Below are 22,835 nucleotides of genomic sequence, written 5' to 3'. Positions count from 1 at the left end.
GGAGAGACGAAGGAGCTGAGCGAAAGGCTGAGGGAGGGAGGGAGTGCTGCTTCCGCGTCGGGATGGAACCTGGGCCGCTAGGAGAGGGCGGCAGCTCCAGCCGTGAGGACCCTGGCGCCGTCGCCACCTCTTCCTCGACCACCCTTGGGCTGACGGCCTCTCAGCGCCGGGCTGAGATTCGCCGGAGGAAGCTGCTGATGAACTCCGAAGAGCGGATCAATCGGATAATGGGCTTCCACCGGCCGAAGGCGGGTGAGGATGGGGCGTGGCGGGCCGGGGGTGCTGGGGTGGGAGGATAATTTTACCTAGCATGATGGGCAGGAAACTCCGAGCGGTTCACTTACCTGAAGGAAATAACCCCTGGCATCACCGGGGGGGGGGGGTAGGATCCAGCGGCCGTATTTGCCTCTTTCTCCTCCAAAGGCAGGAATCGGGTCAGCCCTCCACATGCAGTGATGTCACCGCCGAATTAACTGACTTGGTTTCTTGAAGTCAAACCCAAAATAATAACGTTCCTTTATACTACCTTTGTGCTCTTCCTCTCTGTCTTTCTTTCTAAACGCTGCGTAATAGTGACAGGACATTAGGTGCTTGCTCTAAAGGTGCCCAGGAGGTTGCGGTTCATAACTACCTTGTTCTTCCACTCCCTGTAGCAATCTTATTTAGGTTCATTATATTTTGTTCATTCCAAGATTGCTTGCTTTGGCTCCTTTTTGTTCAAGGGCTATGTATGTTAGTTATTCTCACACCAACCTTATTACAGATCTTCTCTTCGTTTTTACAAATATTTTAAAAAGCTGTGTGTGTAGATAGGAGGGGAATGTAGATAGAAAGAGTACATAAGGTTTTTAAAAAGTAAAATCAATTCATATTGAAGGTTTGGGTTAGATGTGGATTCAGATCTGAAAATACTTATTGAAAATTACTGTAAACGTTGCAGAGTTAGTTTACAACATTTAGTCCCAGCTGGAGTGTATTAGCTGGAATTCTGTTAACTAAGTTCTGGCACATAGGATTTCCTAAAATTCATTGAGAAAGTGATGGACCAAGAGTATCTAGTAAGCTTCATGTTTGGGAAGGGTTTTGAACCTGTGTCTCCGGCCTAATATTTTAGCCACTAGTATGCTGTATGCTATTATTATTTACCATTAAGATTATTTTAATGCAGTGTAATTTATAACGAATACTTTCTTTGCTTATTGCAACAATTCTGTGAAAGAGGTGGCAGTTTTAAAGTGATAAATATAATTGAGAAAAAAAATGATTGCCAGGGACACAAATCCCTGTGAGAAGTCAGAGTGCTTCCCCCAGTCTTGATCAAAATCCACAGCTGGAAATCTTCAGATATTGTCTTGTGCACTGCTCTAGTTCTTGGTTATATGGTAGACAACAATGCTTATACTTTTGAAATACAATCGTATATGTTGGACTGTATTGACTCCCAGTATAGGGAGGGGATAGCAGTGATAGCTTTCTAGCAATAACTTTTTCGCCAAGTGTGTGTCACAGAACTTAAACAATGTCTTCTGATATCTTAAAGGTTGATTTATTGAAGTTTAGGATTTTGTGTGATTGAATTGAAGTTTGCTCTATGCAGATCTGTTGCTATTTTGGCAAGTCTGTAAGGTGCCCCTAGAGTGGTTATTCTTGGTGTTTTTTACTGCCCTTTTGGTAGTAAAATGTAGAGAGGAGACTTGCTGAAATGATTGGATTGTACAGCAAATATAAATTTAAAACCTTTCTTTCAATCCTCTTAAACCTTTTCATATTCAAGACTCATATTTAACTTCAGTCTGTCCCATGGATGCACTTCTGCTTTCTACTTTATTGTGATTGTGGTTATCATGTTTTTTATATATATATATTTATACTTGTCTCCTTTTTTTGAAAGCAATTAACTAAAAAAACAATGGTACTTCAGGTGTGATTAGTCTGTGTGTGATGACTGATTGTATAGTATCTGAGGGCTATTTTTTGCATTCTTTCATGAAAGTACTTTCCATGCAGGTCAAAGTATGAAATCCATATGTAGATTGGCAATAGATTATTACTGTTTACACAGCTGTGTGTTTGCCCAGGCTAAATGCAGGTGTATAATTATTGTGTATCATGTAGCTTTTGCTGAATATGTCTTTGTTATATGAGAGATTTGAAAAATGCTGCAAAGGAAGAAGTGTGCTTTCAAATGTTGTCTTTTCCAGTGATATTAACATCCAGTGAAGAACTTAAAAGGAAATACTTTACCAAAGATGTTTCTGTTAGCATCTTGTAATGAGCAGAGAGTTTTCATGCCCATACTGATTTTGCATTGCAAAATATTTGTTCATGCCATGTTGACAGTGTAAGATACTAAAGTATTTAAATCATAGACTTTATTTAGAACTATAAGGCTACAAACTTGATAGAAACCATAAGTTGTTAAATAATGAGCTGGTTCTTATGGATGTTTTGGAAGCTCAAGTAAGTATTTTCCCATTTTTGTTTCTTCAGCAGCTCACTGACTCTCCCCAATGATATTACTGTGGATTAACAGCCACAGAAACTTGGGGGGGGGGTTATGCAGTGAGGAGGGAAATTAATTTTACCCCATTCTTCTCTTGATAGGATCAATAGAGTCCAACCCACTGAGATTTTAAAAACTGAAACTATGATTTTTAGCAATGTTAAATTCTGTATTTATTATTCTGTATTTATTATTTAGTATGTTTTATGCTGTCCCTGTCATTGCTCAAAATGGCTTACAACAAGAAAAAAGCTCAGAAAATTATATTAAAACATTAACATAATTAAATCAGATCAAGAAAAAGCCCAGCTAAAAAAATACAGCCTAAAAAAATACAGCTGCCTAAACTGAATAAACATAAGAATAGACCTGCTGGATCAGACCAAAAGTCAATCTAGTCCAGCATTCTGTCTCACACAGTGGCCAACTAGTTATTTTGGATGGCCAACAAGGGAGCATGGAGGCCAAGGTGAACATCACCTTTCCAGTAACCATTGTGGCTTCTGCAGCAAGGGGAGTACAGGGAGTAGTTTGGGATAAAGGGCTAAGGACTGTAGACTACACAACTGTGTATAGTTTTGTACTATCCTGCTTCGTAAATGATTCATGCTATATAATTATTGCTTTTGTTTATACATGTTATAGTAATACCTCCACTGTGCTTCACTGTGGTTGGTTTCCAGATCTCTACAAGTTATAATATGTTGCAGGATTCCCCCCCCCCCCCCGTTATGATCCTACTAGCATCTTTGGAATTTTGACAAAGAATGACAGGTGCAGCTGTAAAATGGCTGCCACAGTTTACCTTCAGTCACATAGTAAAGATCCTTCTGCTATGGTGGCACCTGCTGTCAAAACAAGATTTTTGAAAACCTGCACAGCTAATCAAATGGCTAATCAGAAGCATCACATAGCCCTATCCACTTTTATAAATATGCTCGGTGAGACCAGAAAAAATATCAGCAGCACTATGGCACCCAAAGGCACCATGTTGAGGACTTTGTACTATTGCATTGTCTACTGTAAATCCCACTCTGTTAATTGTATTGATTTACTCTGTGTAATCTTCCTTGAGTCCTATTATAATCATTTATTATTATAGTGAAGTGATGTGTGGCCCTCAGCTGTGGATATCTAAATCTGAAGACTAGGGCCACAGAGTAAGAAAACACATAATTCTACATAGTTGGATTACCCTCCCAAGGTTTGCAAGAAAGTCTGGAGCGCGGGGGGGGGGGGGGATGGTATATTAAAAATATCAAACCAGGGAACAGATCACTTTGCAAATACAAGTAGACAAGGAAAAACAGGAAAAGAGATGGGGGACACTTAAAAAAGAAGAAGATACCTCTGAGCCAGCAAAGCTGTTGGATAGGCAGCCAGGACGGACAGTGTTGCTGCTTGGTGGCCAGAAGAGTCACTCCTATTGGTAGTGCCATGGCAAAGTTGTCTGCCAGCCAGCCAGCTGGGAGAGCTGCTGCTGCTGCCACCACATTGCTTATTACCTTTTCTGAAGGCCATTAAGATTTGTAAGGGAGGACCTGTGTACTGATGTATACTCTTCCTATATGGCCCTTAGTTTCCTTATAATGCTTAGATCCACAGCTTAGTAGCTTGGGTATCAAACTCCATTTATGTACATTACATTGTTTTGTTTTGTTTTTGTTTTTAGATGATGACACCCATTCGGAATCAAAGCTTCAGCTGGAACAAGATAGATCGACCATTTCTGCTCCTTCTGTTTCCAAGCGTGTTGTGCTTGGTGATACTGTCTGCAGTCTGGCAGGAACAGCTGACCATGGAAGCAGTGCAGTAGAGCACAAGGGAGAGAAAAAGGACTTGTTTAATATAGCACCTGAGGTTGGTAGTGATGGCACCACTGAGCTCCGGCAGCGCAATAGAGGTGATCTGATGGAACAGCGAACACCTCAGCATGGCCTAGACCAGTATTTATCAAGATTTGATGAAGCTATGAAATTAAGAAACCAGCTGATGAGTGAGAAGCCAAGCCAGGAAAATGGAAATGCTGCAGAGGAATTTGATTCTTTCCGTATTTTTAGATTAGTTGGATGTGCCCTTCTTGCTATTGGAGTTAGAGCTTTTGTGTGCAAATACTTGGTGAGCTGAGGATTCTTATTTGATTGTCACTAATTCTTTTTTAGCTTGATTTTCATACTTTCCTGATAGGTTAGCTCATTGGCTTTTCCATTTCACAGATGGTGAGCTGGTATGGAGATGCGATTATTTCCCAAATGCCACTCAAAACCTCATAATTGCAATGGTTAAATCATAGTAGAGAGTTATATTCAAATCCAAATCCATGAACTTTAACCACAGTTCCATAACTTTAGGGCTGGGTCCACTGATTCGTCTTTCCTGTTGCAGATCCCCTTAGTGGAATTTTTCCAGGTTGCCTGTCTCCCATAAATAGCATTTCATTAAAAATCAGTAGACTGCACTGGAGAGGGGGAGGCATAAATATTCAATTCTGGTATTGGAAAGCTCAATCTGAATCCAGTATGTTGGTCTTCCTAATAGTAATAAGTCAAGTGTAAAGAACAGAACTGTAGCTGTGTACATGTCTTGAATATAGAGAGGAGAGACAAAGAATCAGGCACCTTTCATTGACCTGCCAAATCAAACGGTTGTAATCTCCCTTGAGATCTAAGAGAAAGTTTTGGTGTTTTCCCACCACTTTAACAGGGAGGCAGGATTTAAATTTTACTTGCTGTCTTGTGCTGCCAGTGACACCCTGCTCCAGTCTTCTTCCTGCCTCTCAGAGTGACAGGACTGACTAACCTCTCCCGCTAGCTGAGTAGACTTTCCTTATCATTGTTAGACTTGTTTTCTAGCTACTTACAGTTGAATAGTTTAAATAGTTTAAAAATTGTTAATTAGTGTTTAGTTGGTTAAGGCTACAGTGAAGGTTAATAGTTACTAGGAGTCCCACAAGGAATTTAGTTTAGTGATGCCCGACATTTTAGGCAAGTGGGGTTTTAAAAAAAGAAGCCAAATGCTTCTTCTCATGGCGAGTCAAGAAGAGCCTTCAGAAGGATTCTTGCCCCACCATAACCCTCTGGCCCCCATTATGCCGACTTCCTCTGTTGAGTGCAGAAGACAGCAATCCATCTTGGGCTGTCACTAACTTGGGGACCGTGAGTGGCAACAAGCGCTTGGATGCACTGCCTGCTAAGAAGCCTCAAGGCTCAGACTAGGCTTCCAGTGCAATGCAGAAAGAGACTCCAAAAGGCTCTGCGAGAGGCGGCAGCCATTTTGGAGACCATTCAGCTACTTCAGCTCGCCATATAAGTACTAAACTTTTCTTTCTGAGGAGTGCAAGTCCCAATCTAGAGCAGAGGGGTTCATTGGTCCCAATTTGCCTCCTTTTATTTCCAGCCTCTTGAGGGTGGCCATGGGGGAAGGAGATAGACCAGTATGATAGGGAGAAGGGGAAAAGGAGCCCTTCTAATCACATGGCGTGGGGGGTCCCTCCTGGCACACAAAAGCTGCCCAGAAGAAACTCCAAGTCAGTCCTGATAGGTCTCATTCCTCAGATGAGGAACTGGAGTCATTGATATCTAAGGATGACATAGCCACATGTTGTCCAGGTTTAAATCTAATTTCATGAGGGGCACATGGAATAATAATTTTCATTACTCAGGTCGCAGAGGGGGTTATTGTAACAAGGCTGGGTGATCCTCCAACAAGCCCAACAGATCTGATAGGAAACCAAAGTCACCGAAAGGATGACTCAACGCCATTTCCTGTGGGAGAACTGATCCAAAGATTTGCCTCCAATTGGAACCTTCCCATCATAGATGCTTGGGCCAAAGATCCCGTTTCAGATGGCTACAAACTAGAATTTGTAGAAAAAATCCGCCAAATCGTTTTCTTCTCCAAAGTTAAAGGACCCAGAAAAGAGGCTGAGGACCCAGGCAGTAGTACATCATCTGCTATCCATAAAGGCCATAGAGCCAGTACCTCAACAGGACCAGGGAAAGGAGTCTATGCCATTTTCTTCACGGTTCCAAAAAGAAACGGACTGGAAAGCCATCTTAGATCTAAAGTTCCTAGATTGCTTCCTGAATCTACACCATTTCTGAATGGAAGCACTGAAATCAATAGCAGAGGCCTTACAGCCAGGGGACTACCTCACGTCCCTGGACCCTCCAGGAGGTTTACCTCCATATTCCAATACTCCCTCACAGGCGGTTCCTATGCTTCTGCATCCAGGGATCCCATTTTCAATAGAGGGCCCTATCTTTTGGCCTCAGCACCGAGAGTATTTACATAGGTCCTAGTCAGTGGTTGAAAGAGCCTCTTGTGGCGCAGAGTGGAAAGGCAGCAGAAATGCAGTCTGAAGCTGTCTTCCCATGAGGCTGGGAGTTCAATCCTAGCAGCCGGCTCAAGGTTGACTCAGCCTTCCATCCTTCTGAGGTCGGTAAAATGAGTACCCAGCTTGCTGGGGGGTAAACGGTAATGACTGGGGAAGGCACTGGCAAACCACCCCGTATTGAGTCTGCCATGAAAACGCTAGAGGACGTCACCCCAAGGGTCAGACATGACTCGGTGCTTGCACAGGGGATACCTTTACCTTTAGTCAATGGTTAGAAGGGAACGTTGTGATCTCTTCCTGACAGCTTCGTCCAGAGAGCAGGCAGAGCTTCGTACCAAGAGAACAATTTCAGTCCTTCAGCACTTTGGCTTCTTGGTAAATTTTGCCAAGAGCTCATTGATTTCAAGTCAGAAGTTAGAACATCTGGGAGTTGTCATCAATACTCAACTCATCCAAACATGATGCTCCAAAAGATAAAGAAGACTATCATCTGGCACTTTTGGTGATAAGAGCCAGACATACCAACCTCCTTCAGTTAGTGATCCTCATGGGGTGGTTAATCTCCAACATAGAGGTGGTACAGTGGGGGAGGTTCTACGCCAGAGCCCTTCAGAGTCTCCTTTGGCCTTACCAATTCAGGATTTCAAGGAAGTTAGACATGTCAGTCAGGGTCCTAACCAATACAAAGCAATCTCATGTCTCAGGACAAAATCGTTTTATTCCTGAGAAGCAGATTTTCACAGACACGAGCCTGGCAGAATGGTAGACTGTGCTGGATGTGCAGACTGTCCAGAGAAAATGGTCCACAGAGGAGTCCCGTCAATTGAGCTGAGAGCAATTTGGTGGGCATTCAAACATTTTCAACAGATCCAGGGGTGCCATGTTCTAATAAGAACAGACAACATAGCCACAAAAGCATATTTGAACCACCAGAGGGATTCCAGGTTTTTCAAACTTCAGACAGAGTCTAGCAGAGTGTTACAGTGGGCGAATATACACCTGAGGTCTCTAAGGGCTGAGCACGTAAAGGAAACTCTGAATATCAAGGTGGAATTTCTAAGCAGGCAAATGGTAGTAGAGGCAGAGTGGCATCTAGAAGAGGATGTTTTTCAAGTGATAACCAGGCACTTTGGCATGCTGGTAATAGATCTATTTGCCACCAACCAGAATGTTCAAATCCCAAGATTTGGCTACTTTCTTTCAAAAGTGGAACTCACTGATGCGCTCACAGCAACATGGCCCAGTGGCCTGTTATACGCATTCCCCCCTCTGCCAGTCATGCCAAAATTTCTCAGAAAAATAGAGTCGTCAGGAATCAATATCATTCTAGTGGCCCCTAATTGGCCAAGATGGTACTCCAATCTAATCAGAATGTTGGTGGCCCCTTTGCTTGGCCCTTCCGATTTGCAAGGACCTTTTCCAACTTGGTCCAGTATACCACCACAGACCAGACTGGTGGTATGTGACTGCCTGGAGATTGAGAGGGCTCAGCTTCAACAATTAGGTTATTCTGAAAGAGTGTCAATCTTAGCACCCCGTAGAGGCGTAGACAGTCCACAAACAGAATCTACTCCAGTTCCTGGGCAAGGAGAAAGAAAGTGGATTTTGCAAGGGCTTCTGTGATTAGTGTCCTAGAATTTCTGCAGGAGGGCAAAGACCAAGGCCTCATGGCAGCTACACTAAGAAAGGTAGTAGCCCTGGTTTCTGTGCTTCTGTCCAGGGATGGATTTTCCCTGCCAAGGCCACCCCCATATAGTTCGTTTCTTGAAGGGTGCAGCGAACAAGGACCCTTTGATGGTCCACAGATTTCCTACTTGGAATTTAAACCTAGTTTTAACAGCATTGACATGGACTTCTTTTGCGCCAATAAATCAAATCAGCATTAAGTTCCTAAGGATGAAGGCTTATTTTTAGTAGCTATTACTTCTGCAAGGAGAATGTCTGAGTTGGGAGCGCTTTCGATAAGAAAGGACTATAGAAAGATTTGCCAGAGGTTTGGAAGCAGTGGCTGGATGGATCAGGAGGAGCCGCCTGAAACTCAACCCCTCCTTTGGCTAGGCCGAAGGAAGCAGGAACAGGAAGCGCGTCTTCCCTGCCTGGACGGGGTGCAATTGTCATATGTGCTCCAAGCCAGGAATTTGGGAGTGATTCTGTATGCCTCACTTTCCATGGAGGCCCAGGTCACCATGGTAGCCCGGATGGTATTTCTTTATCTATACCAAGCTCGGGTACTAGCACCCTACCTGCCCCTGGAACACCTGGCCACTGTGATCCATGCAACGGTCACTTCTAGGTTAGATTTCTGTAACGCACTCTATGCGGGCCTACCCTTGTTCCTAACCCGAAGGTTACAGCTGGTACAGAACGCATGGGTCCTCACTAAATCATCTTGGAGGTCCCATGTTCAGCCTCTGCTGAAGCAGCTGCACTGGTTGCCAGCTTGTTTCCAGATCAGGTTCAAGGTTTTGGTATTAACCTTCAAGACTATACGTGGCTTGGGTCCTGCATACGTGAGGGACTGCCTACCTCCTTATGCCGCCCGCAGGGCACTTTGCAGGTAAGAATCTGCTGGTGATCCCAGGACCCTGGGAGGCATGCCTGGCCTCGACAAGGGCCAGGGCCTTTTCGGTCCTGGCCCCTTCCTGGTGGAATGAGCTCCCTGAAGAGCTGCAGGCCCTGTCGGAGCTCTCTGAGTTCTGCAGGGCCTACAAAATGGAGCTCTTCCACCAAGCGTTTGTCTGAGGCTAGGTGGTGGCCTGGGGGCTATGATTGGGCCCCTCTCTCTGGGGAGGACAGTATTAGACTGGCTTGGTTCCCCAGATTGTTTCACCCTATGCCTAATTACCCATCCGCTCCCTTCTGCCCATCCAGTGGGCCTGTATGGGAATAGTTTTATTTAATCGCCATCATTGTGACTGAGTCATTGTTTATGTGGTTTTAATGGGGAATTTTAATGGTTTTAATATACTGATTTGTACTGAAACATTGGGAACTGCCACGAGCCGGCTTCCAAGAGCGGCAGTCATACAAATCGTATAGATGATGATGATGATGATGATGATAATATTGATATTGTCAGTTCCATAAGGATAAGGTGGTCCTCAGGACAGACCCTACTTTTAAGCCCAAGGTGTCATCTGTTTTTCATCATAGTATTGACAGATTTTTGCTCTAATCCAAAGGAGCACCTATGGGAAAATGTAGATGTTAGGAGAACACTCAAGGCCTTTCTCCTAAGATCTCAATAACTTAGAGTGTCAGACTCATTGTTCTTCCATGTGACACCGCCGAAATTGGGACCGTGTATGTCAAGTGCCTCAATCAGCAGAATGCTCAAGGCGTGCATAGTTGATGTTTATAAAGCCCAGGGCGTCCCCTTTCCAATAGGCATTACTGGACACTTGATTAGCTGCACACAGCTACTAATGCGGCTTTGGCCAAGAGGATATCCGCAGAACTAATCTGCAGAGGAGCCACCTGGTCTAATATCTCTACACTTATTAGACATTATAAGCTGCATACACTGAGCTCAACTGAGGCAGCCTTTGGTCGCTGAATTTTCCAGCATGTGATCAAGGAGGCCTAAATTAATGCTCCTACCCTTCTTGGGAGAGCGCGTTCATTTCTCATCGAGACGTCCTCCTGCATTTCAAGGGAAAGCGACCATTGGATAACTTACGTGAGTCTGAGTGGGAACAATCATTGGATTACATATCATGATCTGGTTTTCCTCCTTGAGGCCAGGACGACGTCTCGTTCCTCCCTAGCATTCTGGATCATATGCGCGGAAAACAAACAAACAAAAGTTTAAATTGGTGTTAAGGAGACGTTCGCCTGAGTTAGAGTTATGTACATTAGAAGATACTCTGTATTGTTTATGTTGAGTTGTGAGAGACTTGTCTGGAGCAGGGTGTCTCCCATGGTGCAGGACAGAAGTAAAATTTAAGTCCTTCCTCCCTGTTAAAATGGCGGGAAAACATCTAGACGGCCTCCTGGCCTCAAGGAGAAGGACCATATCATGGTAAGTAATCCAGTGGTCGTTCCCACGCAGACTCCGTTAGTAATCAGGTATTCTGCAAAGTGAGCCTCTTGTGACGCAGGGTGGTAAGGCAGCAGAAATGCTGTCTGAATCTGTCTGCCCATGAGGCTGGGAGTTCGATCCCAGCAGCTAGCTCAAGGTTGACTCAGCCTTCCATCCTTCCGAGGTCGGTAAAATGAGTACCCAGCTTGCTGGGGGGTAAACGGTCATGACTGGGGAAGGCACTGGCAAACCACCCTGTATTGAGTCTGCCATGAAAACGCTAGAGGGCGTCACCCCAAGGGTCAGGCATGACCCGGTGCTTGCACAGGGGATACCTTTACCTTCTTTATTCTGCAAAGTAGGGAGAAGGGGTGTGTGAGAAAGTATGGCATATCTAGGCCAACTGCTGCTTTTGTTATACACATAATAATAAGCAGTGTTTGCCAAGTAGCAAGTATGAACAGAGCAGCAGGCTGTGATAGAACCATAAGTAGTTATAATCTAGAAACAGTACAATGACATTATTGACACAGCTGCAACTTCCCCAACCCAAGCATATGGTGCTAAAGCACTGTAAACATCCTGTTGCAGGAATATTGATCAATTTGGATATAATAATAGTTTTAAACAGTACATTTCCAGTGTTCAAAGGGACTCACATAAACTTATTTCACTAAGCATTTCAACAGCTTGGCGTAAGGAGGGCAGTATTATGAGCCCTGTGTTGCCAGTGCATACTAAGGCAATAATTAGCTTACCTCATTGTACTCCCCAAAACCCCTAAACTGTAGTGTATTGGAAATGACATCTTATTTTGTTGGATGTTAATTCCTGTTAAACACCTAAAAGACTGGAATGTAATAAGGAGCTCTTTTCATATGCATTACTTTTCTTCTGTGTTTCTTAGGAATATACTCATTGCTGTTACCAGTTCTTCCTGAAGCAGATTAGAAGATATATATCTTGATTAGTACAGCATTTGATATGATTATAAACTTGGCTTCTAACCATGTGAATCTGGACTCCAAAGCTTGTTTAAGTTTCTGCTTGGGCTTTTGAGTAATAGGATGATTTACAGTGTAGCTTTTCCCAACTTGAAACATTGTTAAAATTGTTAGTACTTCAGTTATTTAGGGGCCCTGTATGTGTCTAATGTCAGGATGTAGATATTTGAAGATAAAAATTTAGGCCCTTTACATTCTGTGACCTATGAGAACTCTGCTTGGATGTTGTAATTTTCCCCTACTTGCTATAGGCACCTTGGGAAATGCTGTGGCATGTGTAGGGGAAAGAGTTGTTCCTCCAGCATGGAACAACATCGTATCAGCATTTATGCTGAGAGGGTCTGTAGTGGCAGGGCGAATTCATAAACAGTCCCTTCTGTACTAGTGGGAATAAACTTCTGCCAGCAAAAACAGACTTGCCCTATAGGTATTTTTCAGAATAAATTGTACAGTGTTGAGCCACCAAAAGAGTACAGTCAGATCATCCAAACCATTTTGAGTCCCTCAGCCTCTTGCTCAAGGAAATAACTATGCAAAACCCTTTCTCAACAATATGAAGTGCAGCTTTTAACAGTCTTCATTATTGGAATGTAACACAAAATGTATGTAAACTTTATAATTTTGTTTGTATATGATGGAAGTAATTTTGTATTGATGAGTTGTTACTAAATGTAATAACTCATCAATATGAAATAAGGCTCCTTTTGAGTAACTTTGGTTAGGCATGTCCCCTTAAACCATTGTTAAAGGATAACTAATTTCTCCATCTCCGTAGTGCATAGTACCATCTTATGTATTTTCGTGTTCTGTCTAGCAGTTGTCCAATCAATTTCATCCTTAAATATAAGAATAGTCTGCTTCACCGTGGTATGCTGAAGCATAGCTCCTTTCAACACAGTTTTCAGTGGCTCAGTTGAAACACTTGATAATAAATAATCCCCTTCTTTGAAAGTTTGGAATTAATGCAATTGCTTGTTACTGTTTTCTAACTCATATAATTTTCTGTTTTTTCCTCAGTCAATATTTGCTCCATTTCTTACCTTACAGCTTGCATATATGGGGTTGTCTAAGTATTTCCCAAAGGTAAGAGACAGGTTAAAAACAGTTCCCCAAACTTCTACCTGTATTAGAGTTCTTAGTTACATGAATACAGTAGTTCTTCATCAGGTTACTTTTCATTCTTTACCTGACCATCATTTTCACTCATCCTGAACTTCTTTGTCTCATCTTCCTTACCCACTGCTGGTTCACTGTGGATCCTGACATTAAGTTTTCTTGTCTTGCCAACAGGATTGGTAAGCACCTTAGCTATGGTAAAAATTGAACCCTTGTTCTTTAGAAGAAGCAGATCACCATCATGCATGCTTTGATGCTATTGTGAGTTCAACTGTGTGATGGTTGTTTGAAGGAAAATGAGGCAACAAAACAGAGTTTTAGCTGTTCATTTATTATAACTGGAACAAGGATGCAAATTTTAAGTGTGTAAAAGCCTGCTCATACACAAAATAATTTCCCCCTTCACTTCACTGCTCCTTGGTTAGGGAAAGACTCTGTAGCAGACAGTTTTGTCAGAATTTTGTTAAATTAAAAGACAACTCCAATTTCCAGTGAAATAATTTGTAGACGGATGAAATGTTCACGCTATTCCAACTCAGGATGTGTTTTTGCTGCCAAGTAGCTATATAAAATACTACACAATGTACAATGAGGTTTGTTTCCTACAGATTTTGTATGGATGACATCACTTGTTTTTTATCTGAACCTCTTAAGGCCATGGCATGTTAGTGTCTAAATGACACAGCCTGATCCTACACATTTGTACTTGGAGGAAAGTCTAAGTTCAGAAGTAGCTCCTCTGTAAGCATACATAAGATTGGTGCCCCACAAGCAAGTTAATAGCCAAATGCTGATAATAATGTTACTTCTCCCGAATAGTCCATGTATACAAGTGTATGTGGGAGCTATATTTCAATTCTGCTATATTTAGTCTTCAAATCAAATGAATTCTACAGCACTAATTTTTGGTTTTGCTACTTTTCACTTTGTCATGATTTTTTGTTGTGATCTGTTATGTTAGTGGTCTCATCCTTTTTTTTTTTACACTGACTAGTAATATTTTATATAAACTTTCCTCTCCTGCCATTACATTGCAACCCTGTTCCTAAACATAGGATAATTGCCAAATGCCATCAATGCAAAAGTCATGTAAAAGCAAAATCTCCCGGATAATAGAAAATCAGCTCTGATGTTGCAAAACTCTGGAAAAAGGAGTAACTTTTTAATATTCTCCCAGTACAGTCATGAGTTCCTCTTATCTAAAGCTCTTTGCATCCTCCTAATTGTAGCTTCTGCTCTTTTCTGATATACAAAATAATAGTAGCACTGATGCCAAAAGAACAACCAGCTGTTGTATATGAAGAGCCTGTAGTATTAGAAGTTTATATGTAAGGTAACAGGAAAATAGAGCCTCTTGTGGCGCAGAGTGGTAAGGCAGCGATATGCTGTCTGAAGCTGTCTGCCCATGAGGTTGGGAGTTCAATCCCAGCAGCCGGCTCAAGGTTGACTCAGCCTTCCATCCTTCCGAGGTCGGTAAAATGAGTACCCAGCTTGCTGGGGGGTAAACGGTAATGACTGGGGAAGGCACTGGCAAACCACCCCGTATTGAGTCTGCCATGAAAACGCTGGAGGGCATCACCCCAAGGGTCAGACATGACTCAGTGCTTGCACAGGGGATACCTTTACCTTTACCTTTTTAACAGGAAAATAACCTGATCTTTTAAGCATGCTTTGAACTATTTAGAGTAGATTGTTATGAATGTATGTCATGCCTCAAAATCCTTGTTCCCTCCATTCCCTTGGCAGGTTCTTTTTAACCCAGTTTGCAGAGCCCTGTGCCTTGCAAGGGCTAAGAGGTGCACAGGTGAGAGGGCTGCAGTAGAAGAGAGGGAGGTCAGGGCATTTTGCCCCCTTCTCCTCCTCTGTGCAGTTCCTAACCATGTGTCTCAGTTCCTTTGGGTCCCAAGGCTCAAGGAGTCAACACAATAGGATTGGAAAGGACTGCTGGGAGGGAGGGAGGGAGACTGCTTGGAGGAAGGCATCCAGCAGTGCCTTCCATTGACGGTTTGCTGGATCCAAATGACATTGTTTAAAGACAAGTGATGATAAAGATTAACAATTTCTTGTTTTTACACAGAGTGAAAAGAAGACAAAGACTACAGTATTAACTGCTGCTCTTTTGCTGTCTGGGATTCCAGCAGAAGTAATCAGTCGTTCCATGGACACTTATAGCAAAATGGGAGATGTTTTCACAGACCTTTGTGTCTATTTCTTCACTTTCATCTTCTGCCACGAACTACTTGTGTTCTTTGGTTCTGAAGCACCATGATAACTCTGGGACTCCAGTGCAATACTTCAGAAGAACTGCATCAGTCTTTATTCTGTAAATATCTCTGGATAAACATGTATCCAATTCTTGTTTCAGTGCAGCTTAAAACGCTTTTGAATGGAAGGTCCCAACCGAAACTGTTAATAATGCTTCAGTGTTGTGCATAGTGACTGAAATACAGCAGATCAAATATAAAGCTCAGTGCAAGGCTTTGGCCTTTCCTTTAATTAGAGTACGTCCTTTCTTACCCTCACTAGCTCTGTGTCCCTTCTGGACTCAAATTTCTCTTTAACTCTGCAGTGTGATAACATGGCATAACTAATGTCTTGAGCTTGATTAAACTGCTTCTAAATTGTGATTCGTATTCCCTAAGAATTATTATTCTATTATTTTATTCTTAATCTCTGAATCTATACATTTAGCTATAAGAATGTTTTGACAAAAAAATACCAATGGGAGCTGTGTCGTCATCTTCTTTCTCCCTGCTGCAATGGCAGAGTTCTGTTTGTTTCTACAAAGAGTAGGTTTGATAAGAGAATGCTAAAGCAAAGCATGGAGCAGTAACACCCAGTCTAATTTCCATGTATGTTTTCTCCAAGCATTCAGTTCCTCTTCATCCAAGTTGGTGGTCTAATTCCCAGTATTTACCTTATTGAAATATAGTATGCTGAGGAAACATTACCAATTTAAAAGTTGGTCTTTTGAGTGGCTAGACTTCTGTATCTAAGCTGTCAGGTTTTTTCTTTTTTAGTTTAGCAATTACTTTGCATCATATTTTTTATATTTTCTAAGAATATGTGCATATGAAGTTGTCATTTTTACACTTCTGAGTGATCACTAAAGTTACTAATGGTAAGGGTAAAAATGGATCTTTAACTGTTTTATAGTCAGGTGTTTAGTGTGTCACACTTTTTAAATAAATGAATAACTAGTACATGTTCCAATGACATAATAAACATGTTCTAGAAAGCAGTTCTTATAAACCTTCCCAAAAATATTTACTTGAAGTAATTTCCATCAGCTTCAATAGAAGTTGATTCCAAGTGAATGGTTTACAATAGGTTCGTTGCGGAAGACTTCTGTTTTACTGGTTGGTACAATGATCAAGCCTTTGCTTGGCTTTCAGAGTGGTTCTTCAGTTAATTAAGCATGTTGTCTTTCTTCTCCATCTCCCTTAGGTTCTTTCAGTCTATCACAACGGCTGTTTATTGTGATTGGATTTTTATAATTTGATTTGATTGAAGAATGTATAAAGTAAAGGCTAGTAGATATGCAGCCTAAGACCATGTTGTGGATATTTGTGTGGCTCCTGCTTCATGGGAAAAATCCTTTCCTTCCCATTTCTATCCCATTGTATTTTCATTTGGCATTGTAACTATTGTTACTTCTTAATTGAAGATGCTGCTAATTCCTGTTAAGAACCTATGGTTCATTCCCAGTATTTAAACACTAGTTATATTTACTCTGACCTGTTGGGGAAATTAGGCTGCTATGGAAAATTTTCCAGTATTGTGAAGGATGAGTGTATTTTTCTCTTGTCTTTTGAAGTCTAGTGTCATGACACTAGAACAGCCTTACCAATCAGCCACACTCACTGGAAATTTCTGCTACCCCATAAGTTTTTCTAATTTATCCTTGAAAGTCTATCATTATATAAACAAAAACAAGTTTCTCCATTTAGAAATAGTGTTTAGAGTTTTAATATTTTTCTTGTGAAAGTAGTAAGGCAATATAAGCTTTCTGCTCATAAAAGAGAGAAACAGGCAATTTTCTCCAATTAATTTTTTATACTTTGGCTTTCTATGCCAGGTGGAATGTGATCGATAATGATTCCCTTGCCCATGAGCATCAGTTTTTGGACTTGTGAAGGGCTACTTGGGGATTGGGTAATGCTAGTTGAATCCAACTCCAGATTAAAACAGATGGGACTTTCTCACTATTTTGTGTTTAACTTAAGATCTTCTTTTGTGTACCAGACAAGTGTGTTATGTGGAAAGTGTCCAGAGCTAGGATCTGTAGAAGTGACATAGATAACATAGGAGAAAACAGACATACAGCTGTAATGTTGCTTGCTATCTTTGTAGAAGCATCTCCCAGTTTGAAAAGCCACTTCACTGTTTAGCAGTGGGGAACATTTACGAGAGAATCAAAAGCAAAACTCTGCTTGTATGCTATTTCTCTTGTGCAACAACATGCTCTATCATATTCAATAGGCTTTGCCTACGTACTGTGAAATCTGAATATAATTGCACACGTCCTGGTAAATTATGTAAAATAGCTATGTTTTACTATATTTCTGCAGGCCTATTGAATGGATGGGCTATGGAAGATTTAGAAAAATGGCTTGGGAAATAGCTAAAGCTGAGTCAATATTGAAAGTTTTGTGTTAGCATATGATAATTGCAAAAATGTTCCATCTTCTCCACAGAAACATGCAAAGTGCAGAGCCTTTAATAATTCAAAAATAGAAATCTGAGTTAGTTAAGCCATTAAAATTAACAATAAAAACGATGACCTTTTCCTGATATTTATCTCTGTTGTTCAAGCTTGCCATATTGTATTTTTAAAAGTGATACAGTTATCAATTTTGTATTTAATTGGATCTTTTTTCTTTAAGCCATACACCTTAAATTTAAAAGATGATAGAACCTTCTTATATACCCTTCTTGACTAAAAAGATGTATGGGATGGTAACAAGTAAACATGCTGAGAAGGTGTTTGGTATGCTACTTCTGCTAAACTGAGATTCTTCTATACAGTTAATCTGATGTTATGTATGTCCATTGTAGTGTTTATTTCTATACTAGTTCTATTAAAATTATTTCTCAGGTTTTCTGGTGGTTGGCTATTCATGAATAAACACTGCACTGGTTGTGTCACAATTAATTTCTGATTTTTGAAGGGTTCTTGCAGTATTAGGAAAAAGTGAATGTCTGGGAAACCAAGTTTCTTGAGACTGATTACAGTAGAAATGAGGCAACTTGCAGAGATATTATGTTTGGCCCTCTTTGCTGTTCTCTTTGTAGCTTTTGATAATGTGGACCATGCTATCTTTCCAGAGAATTCTGTTCTTTTTCTTATCTCTTCTATTTATTTTAAGAAAAATATAAATTAAAAAATTTTAAAGGTAAAGGTATCCCCTGTGCAAGCACCGAGTCATGTCTGACCCTTGGGGTGATGGCCTCCAACGTTTTCATGGCAGACTGAATACAGGATGGCCTTGCCTGTGCCTTCCCCAGTCATTACCGTTTTACCCCCCAGCAAGCAAGCTGGGTACTCATTTTACCAACCTCGAAAGGATAGAAGGCTGAGTCAACCTTGAGCTGGCTGCTGGGATCGAACTCCCAACCTCATGGACAGACAGCTTCAGACAGCATTTCTGCCGCTTACAACTCTGTGCCACAAGAGGCTTAAAAAAATTAGACAACCGTAATTAACTTTCGGCTTCCCCCTTCAAGGATCGCTGCCTTGTTGTGGCAAGGGGGCTTGCGTAGTTCAGTGAAGCTATGAGCTATGCCGTGCAGGGCCACCCAAGACGGACAGGTCATAGCTGAGAGCTCTGACAAAAGGTGATCCACTGGAGAAGGAAATGGCAAACCACTCCAGTATCTTTGCCATGAAAACTCTATGGACAGTTCCAATAGGCATAACAATATGACGCTGGAAGATGAGCCCCTCAGGTCGGAAGGTGTCCAATATGCTACTGGGGATGAGCAGACGGCTAGTACGAGTAGCGCCAGAATGAATGAAGCGGCTGGGCCAAAGCCGAAAGGACGCTCAGTTGTGGAAGTAACTGGTGGCGAAAAGACAGTCCGATGCTGTAAAGATTTTTATTCCATAGGAACCTGGAACGTCAGATCCATGAATCAAGGCAAGCTGGACGTGGTCAAACAAGAAATGACAAGACTGAACATCGACATTTTAGGAATCAGTGAACTAAAATGGACAGGAATGGGTGAATTTAATTCAGATGACCATCAGGTATACTACTGTGGACAAGAATCTCGCAGAAGAAATGGAGTAGCCTTCATAATCAATAAGAGAGCAGGAAACGCAGTCTTGGGATACGATCCCCAAAATGACAGAATGATCTCAGTTCGAATCCAAGGCAAACCATTCAACATCACAGTGATCCAGGTCTATGCCCCAACCACTGCTGCTGAAGAGGATGAAGTTGATCAGTTCTATGAAGCCCTACAACACCTTCTAGAAGCAACGCCCAAAAATGATGTGCTTATCATCATGGGAGATTGGAATGCTAAAGTAGGAAGCCAAAAGATAACCGGGATAACTGGCAAGTTTGGCCTTGGAGTACAAAAGGCTCCAGCAATATGTGGACCGAGAACTTCCAGAAGTACAGGCAGGATTTCGAAGAGGCAGAGGAACTAGAGATCAAATTGCCAACATACGCTGGATCATGGAGAAAGCTAGGGAGTACCAGAAGAACGTCTACTTCTGCTTCATTGACTATGCTAAAGCCTTTGATTGTGTGGAGCACAACAAATTGTGGCAAGTTCTTAAAGAGATGGGAATACCTGAGCATCTTATTTGTCTCTTGAGAAATTTATATGCAGGTCAAGAAGCAACAGTGAGAACTGAACATGGAATCACTGACTGGTTCAAAATTGAGAAAGGAGTTCGGCAAGGCTGCATACTGTCGCCTTGCCTATTTAACTTGTATGCAGAGCACATCATGAGAAATGCGGGATTAGAGGAGTCACAAATTGGGATCAAGATTGCAGGGAGAAATATCAACAACCTCAGATATGCAGATGATACCACTCTAATGGCAGAAAGTGAAGAGGAACTAAAGAGCCTGTTGATGCGGGTGAAGGAGGAGAGTGCAAAAGTTGGCTTGAAACTCAACATCAAGAAAACAAAGATCATGGCATCCGGCCCTCTCAATTCCTGGCATATAGATGGGGAAGAAATGGAGATAGTGACAGATTTTATTTTCCTGGGCTCTAAGATCACTGCAGATGGGGACTGCAGCAAAGAAATTGAAAGACGCTTGCTCCTGGGGAGGAAAGCTATGGCAAATCTAGACAGCATCCTAAAAAGCAGAGACATCACCCTGCCAACAAAAGTGCGTTTAGTCAAGGCTATGGTCTTCCCAGTTGCAATGTATGGCTGCGAAAGTTGGACCATAAGGAAGGCCGAGCGTCAAAGAATTGAGGCTTTTGAACTCTGGTGCTGGAGAAGACTCTTGCGAGTCCCTTGGACTGCAAGGCGAACAAACCGGTCAGTCCTAGAGGAGATCAACCCTGACTGCTCTTTAGAAGGCCAGATCCTGAAGATGAAACTCAAATACTTTGGCCACCTCATGAGAAGGAAGGACTCCCTGGAGAAGAGCCTAATGCTGGGAGCGATCGAGGGCAAAAGAAGAAGGGGACGACAGAGAATGAGATGGCTGGATGGAGTCACTGAAGCAGTAGGTGCAAACTTAAATGGACTCCGGGGAATGGTAGAGGACAGGAAGGCCTGGAGGATCATTGTCCATGGGGTCGCGATGGGTCGGACACGACTTCGCACATAACAACAACAACAACAACAATTAACTTAACATTGGTCTGTCCTTCAAGTCAACTCAGAGGTTCCAGTGGTACAAAATGATGCTGCTTGGCTACTATCTGGATTTAGCGTGCGTAGAACACTCATTCGGCTGCTCATCAGTTACTGGGCTCAATTCAAGGTACTGGCAATCAAGTACAAAGCCCCTGAGACCAAGGAGGATGAATTCTGTTTCTATCAGCTGCTGGATGTTTATTTGCACCACCTATATTTTTAATGGAACTATTTTACTAATCGTAGTGGCTTACTGTAATCTTACAATGTTGTTAGCCACCTTGGGATGCAAGTGAGGGGAGGGATATAAATCAAATAATAAATAAAAAATAAATACAGGGCCTTGGACTCTCATACCTGCAGGACCACTTCTATTCCTTGCCATGACAGTTTTGTTCATCTGATGAGGACCTTCTGTAGATACTGCCCTGCAAATATGTGAAATCAACAACTGCCTGTGCAAATGCATTTTCTGTTAATGCCCCCAGCTTGTGGAATAGCTTGCTTAAGGAAGTCAGGAAGGCCCCACACCTATTTTAAATAGTTTGTGGAATGCCGGAATTGTTCAGGAGGACATTTTAATATAATATAGGGCTATATTATAATGCAGTGCTTCATGAAGGTGCTTAAATAAAAAGAATGGGTCTGTAGCCTGCATGACTGTACAGTATATATTATCTTTTTGTCATTTATTATCTTGCTTTCACTACATTATTTTCTACCTAGTCCATGTCCCTTTTTGGCATTGACATAATGTCTATTACTTATGCTTTCTTCAGTTTATCAGATGTCTTCTGAGTACACCGGCTTGATGTTAGCCATTCAGTGGTGTCGGACTCTTGGTAATCTTTTGGCTCAGCTGTCTCCACGTCTTTCAATCTTGCACCATTCGTTTAGATTGTATAACACATTGGGCGGTGCCCATTTTGATCATAACTAACCACCATGTTCTCTGTCAGCCTGGTTTCCTTTTACCACTGACCAGTCCTAGCATAATTGCTCTCTCCATTGAGTTGGATCACAAAGTTCGCCAAAGTAAGTGAGCCGGAGTTTCATAATTACAGTGATCAGGCTTTATGTGCTGTAGTATTTCCTTGGTCATGATTTTTGCTATCCATGGAATCCACAGAAGCCTTCTCTGGCACCAGAGTTCAAACAAATCAACTCTCCTGTCCGGTTTCCTTATCGTCCAACTTTTACAGCCATAAGTAGCTCCTGGAAATATGATAGATTGAACTAATCTATATTTGGTAATGAGGCTAATGTTCTTGCTTTTCCATACTCAGTTCAAACTTATAATTGCTGAGCAACCTAGAGCAATTTGACATATTCCATACTGCAACCAAGAGCCTCTTGTGGCGCAGAGTGGTAAGGCAGCCGTCTGAAAGCTTTGCCCATAAGGCTGGGAGTTCAATCCTAGCAGCCGGCTCAAGGTTGACTCAGCCTTCCATCCTTCCGAGGTCGGTAAAATGAGTACCCAGCTTGCTGGGGGGTAAACGGTAATGACTGGGGAAGGCACTGGCAAACCACCCTGTATTGAGTCTGCCATGAAAACGCTAGAGGGCGTCACCCCAAGGGTCAGACATGACTCGGTGCTTGCACAGGGGATACCTTTACCTTTATACTGCAACCATCACTCTGATCCATTTGTGATCCAAGAAAAATTAATTCTCTTTATAATTTGCTATTGTGACATGTCTGTTCTTTGAGGTCATATTTTTGTCTTTAATTTTTAACATTTAAGAAAAGGCCAAATGTCTTGCTTTCTTTACTGATTTTTGTAATCAGCTGTTCTCAGCCTTCCTTTAAAAAAAATTAATATCTTTATTTTATCAGAATTTACAAAAAGAAAAAGTTTCAAACATAGTATTCCCCCTTCCCTTTGCGACCCAATCTTTTCTTATCTCACGCCTCATTTAGTGAGTCCAAATAGAAGCGCCATTGCTCTCGAAATTCTTCATCAGACTATCTATTTACCATAGGTGTAAGTTTTGCCATTTTTGCCAGATCAGCAAGTTTGT

At 41.9% G+C, this 22,835-nt stretch overlaps 1 protein-coding gene and 1 long non-coding RNA gene across 3 annotated transcripts in view; one reads left to right on the top strand and one right to left on the bottom strand.

The window, feature by feature from the left end:
- LOC143832419 (uncharacterized) overlaps positions 1-22,835 on the bottom strand; it is a 53,250-nt gene that overhangs the window by 24,598 nt on the left and 5,817 nt on the right. Inside the window, exon 1 of one of the 2 annotated variants that reach the window (XR_013229256.1) lies at positions 345-554. The exons of the other annotated variant lie outside the window; for it this stretch is intronic. This is a non-coding gene — a long non-coding RNA (uncharacterized LOC143832419). Of the gene's footprint in view, positions 1-344; positions 555-22,835 lie in introns of those variants that run through there. 2 annotated transcript variants of the gene reach the window in all.
- CAMLG (calcium modulating ligand) lies at positions 59-18,083 on the top strand. The gene is made up of 4 exons (XM_077326818.1): positions 59-252; positions 4,176-4,621; positions 12,882-12,947; positions 15,058-18,083. Exons 1-4 carry the CDS (start codon positions 63-65, stop codon positions 15,247-15,249), a joined length of 894 nt encoding a protein of 297 aa, XP_077182933.1. The 5' UTR covers positions 59-62; the 3' UTR covers positions 15,250-18,083.

Source organism: Paroedura picta, chromosome 3, assembly GCF_049243985.1.
Source record: "Paroedura picta isolate Pp20150507F chromosome 3, Ppicta_v3.0, whole genome shotgun sequence".
Taxonomy (NCBI): Eukaryota; Metazoa; Chordata; class Lepidosauria; order Squamata; family Gekkonidae; genus Paroedura; species Paroedura picta.
Note: the sequence above shows the minus strand (reverse complement) of the source record. Positions and strands in the feature narration are given on the sequence as shown.

Excerpts from the sequence above, each read along its gene's own strand:
- CAMLG (XM_077326818.1), top strand. The coding sequence starts at position 63 with ATGGAACCTGGGCCGCTAGGAGAGGGCGGCAGCTCCAGCCGTGAGGAC. Across the intron at positions 253-4,175 it reads CTTCCACCGGCCGAAGGCGG|ATGATGACACCCATTCGGAA; the intron begins GTGAGGATGGGG and ends TTTTGTTTTTAG. Across the intron at positions 12,948-15,057 it reads TGTCTAAGTATTTCCCAAAG|AGTGAAAAGAAGACAAAGAC; the intron begins GTAAGAGACAGG and ends GTTTTTACACAG.